The 11534-nt window shown below is 41.5% G+C and overlaps 2 protein-coding genes and 1 long non-coding RNA gene across 3 annotated transcripts; 2 read left to right on the forward strand and 1 right to left on the reverse strand.

The window, feature by feature from the left end:
• Nucleotides 1-1128: 1128 nt before the first annotated feature.
• On the forward strand, nucleotides 1129-3546 carry cldn18 (claudin 18). Its single transcript, XM_034613756.1, has 4 exons — nucleotides 1129-1422; nucleotides 2901-3065; nucleotides 3178-3328; nucleotides 3429-3546. The coding sequence occupies exons 1-4, from the start codon at nucleotides 1203-1205 to the stop codon at nucleotides 3544-3546; spliced, it is 654 nt and encodes a 217-aa protein (XP_034469647.1). The 5' UTR covers nucleotides 1129-1202.
• A 1594-nt stretch (nucleotides 3547-5140) lies between these two features.
• Nucleotides 5141-11374, reverse strand: selenof (selenoprotein F). Its single transcript, XM_034613527.1, has 5 exons — nucleotides 11225-11374; nucleotides 9639-9806; nucleotides 7050-7113; nucleotides 6484-6533; nucleotides 5141-6315 (listed from the first exon to the last, which is right to left on the reverse strand). Exons 1-5 carry the CDS (start codon nucleotides 11270-11272, stop codon nucleotides 6184-6186), a joined length of 462 nt encoding a protein of 153 aa, XP_034469418.1. The 5' UTR covers nucleotides 11273-11374; the 3' UTR covers nucleotides 5141-6183.
• Nucleotides 7288-8275, forward strand: LOC117778175. The gene is made up of 2 exons (XR_004616751.1): nucleotides 7288-8008; nucleotides 8041-8275. It is a non-coding gene; the product is annotated as an uncharacterized LOC117778175 (long non-coding RNA).
• Nucleotides 11375-11534: the final 160 nt, after the last annotated feature.

Consider the following 11534-nt stretch of genomic DNA (forward strand, 5'->3'; position numbering starts at 1 on the left):
ATGAGATGCATATAAGACTTAAGAAAAGATAAACACATTAATATGATGCAAAGAGCACAAGTCCAAAGAAAGTGGATGAACGTAACAGTTCTAAACTGACTTCCATCATCGTGTGAGGTGGCTACTGCGTGAGTTAGTAGTGTGTGTCCACTTGTGTGTTGGTGAGTGAGAGCGAGTCAGGCTGATGATAAGGGAAGAATAGAAACCAGCACAGTTGTTGACAAAGTGATAAGGTGAAAAACTGAATCATGGACATCATGAGGCACTGTTTGTTTCGGGAAATGAGTCTTCACACTGAAACTATTCATTCTCAGTGTGCGACAATTGGAATCAAACTAGTACTGACCCGACTGCTGTTTATGTATTTTACACCTTTTAACCTTCTCACAGAAGAATTCAACAAGTGTCACTGGCTGAACATAAATTGTGGATGTTGTAATCACATCAGCGTTCTATTCATCCTTGGTTTCCACTGGGCACTCTGCAGCTCCGGAAAAGAGACTGAAGGACGAACTGTCAAGTTTAAAGTCATCGGGTTGTTGAGATTTCATCTTCTTTCCGTGTCGTTGAGCAAAACACCAAATCTTTACCAGAGAAAAGTTGAATGTTGCTTGTTTCGCTTCAAATGTCTTATTCAGGATCATGGCCTGATTGAGAATCTGCTGTAATCATGTGCTGTTTTCAGTCCTGTGTATGTCATCCATTATTTATAAAGTGACACATTTGGTGATGCATCAGTTTTAGTTTGTGTTTGAGGGTCAGCGCGGCAAATCAGCATCAACTCACTGACCAACAGTTATCAGCTCTCTGAAAGCCCTACATGGAGTCGATGATTCAGTTTCCCGTATTTACATTAAAACGGTTAGTTCTCATTTAGGTGCCAGGTGCGCCTATCACCACTGTGTCCACACGTCTCAACACAAGGTAGCCCTGCCCATACACGGCTGTATCACCCACTGGGTGAAACCCAACCGCCTCCACCCACCAACACCACCGTGACTACAAAGCGCCCCTTTGCCCAGTTTCATTCTTTATCCGCACGCGACATACCTGCTCACTTTTGGCTCGTTCGCTAAATGCATTCACATAAATAGCTATACTTTAAGTATTAGGATTTCTATCTTTTAAACCAAACACAAACCTACACTGCACACACTCGCTGTGCCAGGTATATTTTCTGATTTCTGAAGGAGAAGACCACAATGGCGCCTTCGGTTCTGCAGAACGGTGGATTCGTTTTGGGCCTGATCGGGGCCGCAGCCCTGATCGCAGCCACAGCCATGAACAAGTGGAGTGTGAAGGACAGGCAGGGGGAGGTGGTGACATCTCTTTACACCTACAAGGGTCTGTGGCAGGACTGTGAGACGGCCTCCTCTGGACTCACCGAATGTCGTCCGCTCTACGGCCTCCTGGGCTTCTCAGGTAAGACAAGACTCCTCTATGTATCCAACAGTAGTTTCATTTCCTTGATGTCCTACCAATGGAACTGATTCAACCTGGGTCTCCTTCACTGTCAAGGCCACGAACTCATGACATTTCCTTACTTACAGTCTGGACTCTCCCTTATGAGATCTCGTTGGATGTGATTCTCTGATCACACTAACAATGACGCAGTGACAACATTTTATAAAGTAATAGCTGAACCGTTTAAAACATTTTGCAGTTTTGCAAAAAGAAGGAAGTAGGAGCAAGTTCTCTCACTTCCTGGTAAGATTCAAGATGGCCTAAACTATTGTTCTTCTGAAATGACGAGGCAGGAGGAATTTAAGGCGCCAAGATGTGTCTCATTCAGGTTCATGATGACAACTTCTAGAACATACTAATATGTTATATTGTCATGAAGGGTTGACGTATTTTAAGATTTGAGTCTAAAAGGTTAATTAAACACTTTGATTTGGTGCATCAGGCAAATTGAGGCTAATGGTGTTAAAAAGATCAAAAGGAAAATTAGAAAGAACAGGAAGTGACCTTACAGGACACAAGAGATAACTCTGATGATGTCAGACAACATGTAAAGTGCATCAGATTTCTCCTTTTTCAAATTTTTTTAAACAGATGTTGTATTTAAATAATTACTCAGTTACTCTGAGTTTCTGTTGCCATCATACAAACTCTTGTTCCTAAGTCAAGTCCACTCCTATCAGTGTTTGCTCTGCTCCGCAGTGCATTCTGGACCGTGTAATGGACGGCCAGGCCGAGAGTCGGTCAATACAGTTATCAGAAAGAGAACAAACAAAATGCAAAGGGCAGGTTCCTACAACACACCTACTGCAGGAGCATACTCACCACATTATTAAGACATTATTAAGAATATGAGGTTTCAAATGAATACACAGGTCAGAGTGCAGGTTATCACACAACAGTACAAAACGCATTATCAAGGCGTCTTTTCAAATGAGGACCTGACAGAAAATGTATGAATATTTATTTTTGCTAAAGTTGGACATTAATTGATTCTGGGGGGGGGGGGGGATTTATACTCAACAATAAAAAATAATAGATTCGGATTTTTATTTAGTATTTTAGTCTTTTAGTATTTTAGTAGACACAAATTTATTTAAATGTTAGGACTTTTAGGATACCAGAAAATAAATATGACATTTTTACCCCACAGAGCTTCATTTTTGGCCAAGTGTGAAATGAAGATTACGGAACATTGAATTAAACTCTAAAGAGTATTAATATGATGTGAGAAATTAGTATAATTTTGATGATTAGTTAAATTTTTGGAGAATTTAGAGTCATGACCTCTGTATTTCTAAATTCCTGGGTATTGCCTCTGCACCTTGAATCTACCAACGCGTGCGTTGTAAATAAAATGACCTTGCTTTGCCTCAATAACATCCATCTTAAATGTACAACTGTAAAGTCTCTGATTCTGAGTTTTCTGTCATCTGCAGGGGCCTTCCAGGCTGTGCGGGCCCTGATGATAGTGGGCGTGGTGCTGAGTATACTCGGGGCGGTGATATCAGTTTTCTCCCTCACCTGCCTCACGATGACCAGCATGGAGGACACCACCAAGGCCAAGATGAGCCTCACCGCTGGCATCATGTTCATCATCGCGGGTACGGGCACAATGTGGATGAACATGAGTCAAGCTGAAGAGGAATATGTGTAAAAGAAATCACCGACATGAATCTCTTCATTTCACTTGTGTCATTCTGTGCCCTCTTTCAGCTGTGTGCGGCATTGCAGGTGCATCCATCTACGCCAACCAGATCGTGGCCAGTTTCCGGATGGCCACCTACCCCAGCTATGGTGGAGGAGGAATGATGGGGGGAGGGATGGGAAACGGTGCAATGGGAGGAATGGGAGGAGGAATGCCAACGTAGGATATTAAGTTTATTATTTTCGCTTCTGTTCCCACAATAATCCATATTGTTCACATGTTGGACCTATACATACTTTGTGTTATCTGTATTTCCCAGATACACGTTTGGCCCTGCACTGTTTATCGCCTGGATTGGAGGCGGCGTGCTGCTTATTGGCGGCGTCCTGAAGTCACTGGCTTTCAGGGAAATGGTGAAAGATGAAAAACCCCAGTGAGTCCAACACAGATTTATATTAGTAGTAAATGATAAGCCTCTTAAATTCTGTATATCTGAATGATTTATCATGTCTGTGAATTTGTTTTGGACCAAATTCTATTATGATGTTATCAGTTATATGCTCACTTGTGACTTATTTTAGTCGTTTCCATGTGTTTTGACAGCAGATACACCTTTACAACAGTTACCTTAATGCTATGTGTGTTGTCGCTTGTCTTTCAGCTACCCAGGGGTTGTTTACAAACCTCAGTCCCGCACCAAAACCGACCCGGGTGATCATCACTCAGAGGACGGCAAGAAAACCCAATATGTGTGACTTTAAGCAGCCTCAGCACTGACAAGTGGTTTATGCTCAGATTTGTGCTTTTCAGCCTTCGTGCAGCAGGCTTTGTGTGATTTTTTTTATTTTCATATACACATTTAATACTGCATCTTATTGTCTGGTGATGGTCTATCATGCCTCACATCCAAACAGAAGTCCAACAGGTGTAATAATAATTTTAAAAAAGAAGGCATTATTGGCAAATTATGTAGTTTTCACATGCACATCTAGTGGTTATGAGATATTTATAAATGTGGGGGTACACTGTGTAATTGAAGCTTTTTTTTTACTTGAGTTTTGTTAAATCACTTTATTTTTATGTTTGAAAATAAAACACTGATTTCTGATATATGGTGTTCCAGTTTCTCTGAAAGTGTCGTTAATGACGGAATGTGAATGTGACATCATTTCCTGAGCACTGACAGGAAATCATGGGTGGATTTAGGACTCAAGTGAGAACAAGGCCTTTCTAACAGCACGTATCCATCTGCCAACGTACTTCATGTGTGCAGCAATGATCAAATGCATTTAAACAGCTTATAACACTTGTTAGATAGGATCTGTCAACATGGAGAATAAAATCGGAATAGTCTGGATGTTTGACTTTGCTTATGGAGGCGTGTTGCTGTAAGAACAGGCTGACAAACCCTACGGATGTTGAAGCTTTGCCCATGTGTCTCTTAAGGCGATTCAGTGGTTTTATTGTGTATCCTGTATTTTCATGCTGTACATTTACTGCGAAAGAAAAATCTGATGGTTTTTACTTTAGCTGGAAGAGAAATACATGACTGATCTATATTGTTGCAAATTAAAATATAACAGGATCTTTAATAAAGGAAGAATTTCAAAAGCTTTACGTTATTGTTATTTTAAAGAGAACAGGGGTTTCAGAAAGCTAACAGCCACTTTTTTCACTAATCTCAAGACTTGTACACATAAGGTATATCTATGACCTAGTTTTAGAAATGTGATTTGAAATTTAAGTTCACCCTCCCTGAGAAACATGCTTTCCTTATTGTTACTTCACTTGGATCTTTCACCTCCAATTTACATAATGATGTGAAACTCCGAGTTATGTGTGGGAGGTTCTGTTTTTAGTTTTTAGATACAATATAGAGAACTTGAAATAACTAATTCTTAGGTCCTTTTCTGCAGAGGCAATACCCTTAGTAACCACTAGATGCCAGCAAATTCATGTCTTCAGCCCAGTCTGAAGCCAGGCACTCCCCCGGCAGTTATTGAATAATAACGGTGATTAAAACACACACTATTGGCAGATAAACCTCCAGAGACTTTATTTATTGTTGCATATTTCAACCTCCACCTCAAAAAACAATAAACATCCAAAATAAATCCAGTTTCTCTCCGAAGCAAAAGATGCAGAAAAACACAAAAGGTACATCAGAGCTCACAACCCAACACTGGTTTACTGTGAGCTCTTCACAAACATGTGCCTCTACATAAGACATCTGCATTTGGAAAAGCAACTGGGATTAATTCAGTCATGTTGAGCGTTATAAAAAATTATTATACAAGAATATCAGACAGACAGGGACAACGAAACAGGTCCTGATGTACGAATGTCTTCTCAAACCAAAGAAAGAAAATATCATTTATGATTTATCTGGGATTTAGATCATTATTTCAGGGTGTGCTGCTCCTCTGGACTCTGTGATATCGTTTCACACACTCATAGAAGATATTTGGTCAAATTTAGACAAGATATTCATTCTTCAGATACAAAAACTGTCATATAACAGTTATTCAACAACCATCTATCAAGGCCCAGTTCAGTACAAATTGGTAGATAATTACGTTCGGATCCCTCAAAGTACAAGAAAGCTTTTCCAACTTGCTCCTTTAGTCTCAAACCAAGCAGATACATTTTCCATTTAATTTGCTCAAGCTTTTAAAGATCTGTCTCTTTATTACATTTATGGCCGCAGAGATTTCCAGAAACTGTTTCTCTGCTTCTCAGTTTTCATTTGGACCATTTTATTTAGTATAAATTAGTTCAAATGAATGCTGCTGACAGGGCGGGAGGTGGTTGATCAGCAGTAATCAGGAGACAGCTTCAGCAAAGACGAGTTGCTGGTGAATATTTTAGATGTACCTTTTCTGCCCTGTGAGCGCCACAAACAAAATTTCATTCGACCCGAGCAGAAGAGGCACAAACTTACAGCCTCAGCACATAAAAGACAAACTATCTGCAGTTTTATAAAAGAGCAAGTAGTGAAATATGTTTTTCTTTGTACTTTGGAGGATTTCCTTTCACTCAAGACTTCAAATTAAAAAAGAAAGTTGGAGTTGTGTCTATATCCGGTCTAATTTCTCACTTAGGAACTCCTCCACGCTGTCTGTGTTCCACTTGAGGATGCTGAGTTCTTCAGCGATGTTCCCATTATCGTCCAAAAGCTTTAGTACAGGATCTGAGCCTCTGACATACTGCAGAGAAGGAGGGAGTGAAAAAGAGTGTTAGAGAAATGTTTATGACTCATCTGATTAATATAACCTGATTTCTTACAAATTACTTTCCCCCTCCAGATGACGTTTATTGTGTCTAATCATGATGATGCTGGTGTGTACATAATCAACACAACGCATAATCCCTACCTTGATCTGAAGACCCTTGAACATCTTTGGCTTATCGCTCCTGACAAAAGCTGTGAAGATTAAAAAAACAGTGGTGAGACAAATGTCGGGGTAATGACTCAGCCTTTCTATTTCAGTCCCGACGCCTGTAATTAGCGACAACTGTGAAACCGCCTGAGAAGGCGGCGTTAATGGTGGAGGAGACAGTTGAGAACACAAGGCCGCTACAGCTGAAGTAAACAAACAGCAGCCATATGGCACAGACAGGGCTCCAGACGTCTCGCCCCACACTGAGGCGAGCGGCAATAAGTCCATCAACGTAACCCGACACCAAATTATCCAAATGGTACGCTGAGCAGAGATGGGAGGTCTGCTCCCAAGACGCAGGGGAAGAAACACGAAAAACTTCAAAAGCTTGTTTGAAAACCGGCCCCGCAGGCACTTTAGACCACCTACTGCAAAAAGTGATTTTACAAGGAAATATTTTACACTCTTCCGCACTGATTAAGACACAGAATTAGAAAGACAGGTGAATTTTTGAAAATAAGGTAACTATCAGAGTATAATCATGTCGAGAGAAAACTCACCTTGGACTTGGGGGAACCTCCCCAATTTTCATCCACACACCTCGAGGATGGCTCCAGCGTAAAGCTGTGTGCAAAGAAACACAGCTTAAGGATCCCACCACACACAGAGAAAGAGAATAGACTGAGGCCCTGCTGGTGTTAGGACGCCTGCCTGGCCTGGAGCAGTAATTTGATTCAGGCAGACTGATTCATAAACGTATCTGTGCGACTCCTTGGGGGTCATTAAACTGTGAGCCTGTGCATATGGATCAGGGCTGATGGATGGTGGTTTGTGCAGATCTCACTTGTAATCAAACCTCCAGCACCAATATACAATAAGTTAGAGGAAATTGGAGTGTCACAGCAGTATCTCAAGACCATGCTCCGCTCGCCGGCTTCAGTGGGGAGGAGGGAGCAATGGTAAATGTCCTGCTCGGCTGGCTCACACAGCAAATTAAATTAAGCATGCAAAGCTAAGATCCTCTCTTCCTTCTCTTGCTCGCTTCCACCCGTGAGTTTCTCTAAACAATCTGGCACTGCTGAATTTTAATTTCCATGCTTTTCATTTTATCGCACACAGCAGATCAGGGACAAGTCACATCTCTGTTGAGAACTGGGAGCTTGGAAGGAAACGATAGGACGACTCAACTTTGACTCATTTGAGAATTTAGACAATGCGAATGAATGAATGAATGAATTATCTGGTCATCCAGTCCATCAGTGATTTCAATACAAAATACATTCATTAGAAGGAGGACTTTTCACTTTCACAAATCCATCCATGTATCATCTTAATCTGTCTGGTTCTCTGCCAAGCTTGCACACAGAGGCAGAGATCAACTACAGCCTGAAATGATCAAACAGAAATGATGTTGTATTGTCAATGAAAGAATTAGACAAAAGGTCGACAAGAATCAAAATGTGATTGCAAAATATGATCAGCAGCTTTTGCCCTGTAAAGCCTGTAATAATTAAGACAGGTATGCACTGCAGTCCACTGTTTCATTTATAGTTTGTAGATGCATACTGTTTCAAATAGCCTGCAGCCACATCTTTAAAAAAAATCATGTATATGATACAATAATATCCTTTTTAAAGGAAACTGAGTTTTAAGTATTTCAAGAATAAGACCTACGGATACCCTGTAAAACTGTTCTTACAGCTGGGAACAGTGTGACTCAGAAGTAAATGGTGCATTTTGTAAAGACGCTTTTCAGATGCAGAGCTGTTTCTCGATAGTGTTGTTTTTTTTTTTATATAAAAAACAAAAAAGAGGAGCTCAACAGCACAGACAAATAAGACACTGGGCTTTAGCCCCACAGACAACACTTGTTAGTATGTCTTTTCGTGGGGTTTGTCAGACTGATCCGGACTTAAAGACCTGCAATGTAGGTTTCTCATGTTATTGTCATTAGCAGTATGGTTGTTCTGCTGTATAGAGACGCACTGTCTAGTGACACCCAAGGGAGCTGAGGTGCTGCTTTGTGCGGGTGTTCTGCAGAGAGGCACACGTTTCAAAATGAGTATCTCAAATGCCCTCCATGCTCAGTGAATCTTGCTAATCGACTGGGCTGCAGAATTAGCCATTTCTCAAAGGGTTTAATGACTTGGCACTAATGTCAATTGCGAGACTCAAAGAATTCTTAGGGCAGATAATTGTTCCCGTCTGAGGAGAAAATGTGCTTAGAGACACGGCCATTTCTACTGGTCCGCAATTGGTCTTCTACGTGACATTTTCACTCAAATCGCGAGCAGCAGGTCTACGAGCCTGTCTGTCTGAAACACACTTATCATCGAGAGGTGTAATGAGGTGTGCGCTACACTTTTCCAAGGTGCTGTTGCTAGGATACTACCCACACGTTCTAGGGGCTTTGCTTATTAAAGGAAAATTACATTGTTTTTCCACCATCGCTTCAGTCTGTGTTTATCCATCACTGAGCACAGCAGGGGCTCCTTTTGAATGTCCTGTAATCACTGGAAACACAAGCGCCTGACAACGCATCCGAACAGGTTACAGAGAGGTTGTTACTGCATAACTTGACATTTTGACCCCATGGGGAGTGTCGAGCTGGGGTTAAGGAGCCTCGACTCTGAACATCACACAGACAAATTGAGACGGACAGCGAGTGACAGAGCTTGTGGGTGGAGGCTCAGATCTGATGCACAGCTGCAAACAGTGTCAACAGACCCAGCAACAGGGAGACTAAAACTAGGTTGTTTTTATTAGCACACCAAACGCTGAGGGATGTGATCATCACACGTTCTGACTCAGAGGTTCCCAGAGTGCTAATACTATCCACTGGGTAGCCCACTGCTTCTGCAAAACTATAGTGAATCACAAATGACAACATACGCATCAGCTCCAGACTCCACAATTAATGAACGATCTGTTGCACATCATCAGATTTAACTGTCTCAGTCCTCCATCACAAACAGTCAGTACATTTCATTTATGATTCCACTGCAGGAACTTTAGCTCACCCTCATTACACTTCTATTTTGACTGAGTCCCCCTTTGAGATTTTAGCAACCCGTTCCATGTCGTGACTGAACCTAAACAGACAATCGCTTTATGTTTTGTCTGTTTCGGGAGCTCGTTGTTCCCTTTACCTTGCGCGCTTCCATCTGGGCCTCCTGCTGGCAGCACTGTTGGCAGTCAGGCTGGAGCTTGGTGAGGCTGAACTCCCCGAGCAGGTCACAGGAGCTGCACAGCAGGTTGCTGGAGAAGCCCAGCTCCCTGCATCCCTCTGACGACAGGTCGGCCCCGTACGCCGACACCTGGGGAGGGGAGAGAGGAGATTAAGAGGATTCGAATGGAAGGGAAACGAAAAAGGCTATGTTTTAGTAAAGTGCTTGCTTGGGTGTTAGACACAAAAGCACAGCACTAAAGCAAAATTAAGATGAAGGAGTTTGAAATTAAAGATGAATATAGTCTATAGTTTTGTTTTTACAAGTGCAATAAAACAGTTTGTAAACAGTGCATAAAAGTTAAAACAAACAGCCAAGAAAACAACAATGATATATTGAATAAATAAATAAAACACATAACATAGTAAAGTAACATAAAACAACATAAATAGAAGCATCAACTTGTTTTAAAAGCCATGAGTAAAAATTGGTTTTCAGGCCAGTATAATGTCAAGGGATCATGAGATCATAATGCAGCTACTGCAAAAACCTGATCTCCTAAATCCAATCTGGACTAAAACGTGCATCTTATTTTGTTAAGTGGCCTAACGGGCAGTGACGCTGCAACTACAATATCATAATCTATCAAACTATCTGATTTAGTATTCTTTTAATAAAAACAGTCATCTTGAACAAACAAGTGGCACAATTCACTGAATCTCTCACCTGTTTAAAAGGTTCTTTTGATTGATTTGATTGATTGATTGATTGATTTGGCCCACAACCACAAGGAAGTAAATATTCATTTGATTTAAAATAGTGGGGAAAAACACACGTGATGCTTTTCAAATATACATACAATGGTGGTATTTGGTTGATGATGCATCAATAGTTTCAGTCTTTAAGTAACTTTTGCTGTTGGACTATAAATCAGTGAATTCAACCCAATTAATTGGTACGGTGGCATTAATTAAGTTGACTGGCTCGTGGGCAAACAGGAAGAGCATCTACCCGGATGGCTGTGGTGTGTTCATCCTCTTTGCTACTGACCCACAAAGCGTAAAGCTGCTTTTAACATCGATCCGAATGACAACAGAGGACCCAGCTTTCCACTGACGCATGACTATAAAGATGCTAACAGGCAACGCTAATGTTTAAGCCCAGTTTCGCTTTTCAGGATTCAGGAAATAAGTTCTCAGTTACGAATGGGCCCAATAAGAATCTCCATGATACAGCTAATCTATGGCTGCCGCTTTGTGGGCAAGTAGTATCCACACGACAGGAGTTTAAGGTCCACTTAGCTGAACAGGTTTTCACAGGAATGAATAAAGTCGGTTTCTTGGGGACAACCCGGGAAGGCTTCACTTCCATCACGGCTCAGGTTGAGCCACGTCATTTAGAGGCAGCGGGAGCAGCAGGATGCGGTTCACAAAACTGCGGCTAACAACTAACACCAACTAACGTCAGTGAGGCTAACACGGGACCACTGACCGCGTCGTTACCCGTTTGTGTTTCTCACTAAACACTCGAAGAAGCGGCGACAACATTTCCAGTGTGGATAAACTCACCGTTTTTAGGAGCGAGAGGAGCCACAGGAGATACACCTCCCCCGACATTTTGGATCCTGCTTTGTGAGCGAAACTCACTCACAGGACCCCTGTGCTTAATGAAGGGCAGCCCTGCCGCGCCTGAACGTTAAACTTAGAAATTTACGTATTTAAAAAATGTTAAATAGCAAGTGCTGTTGAAATAAATCACGTATGTTGTCCTAAAAACACGCGTTTACGGACATGTTAAAGATTGGGATACGTTTAATTTATTTGTCATGTTTCTTGAATGTTGGCACATGCAGAGGTCGACTTGTGATTTCTTCCTCGC

This window comes from Hippoglossus hippoglossus, chromosome 17 (genome assembly GCF_009819705.1).
Source record: "Hippoglossus hippoglossus isolate fHipHip1 chromosome 17, fHipHip1.pri, whole genome shotgun sequence".
In the NCBI taxonomy this organism is placed as follows: domain Eukaryota; kingdom Metazoa; phylum Chordata; class Actinopteri; order Pleuronectiformes; family Pleuronectidae; genus Hippoglossus; species Hippoglossus hippoglossus.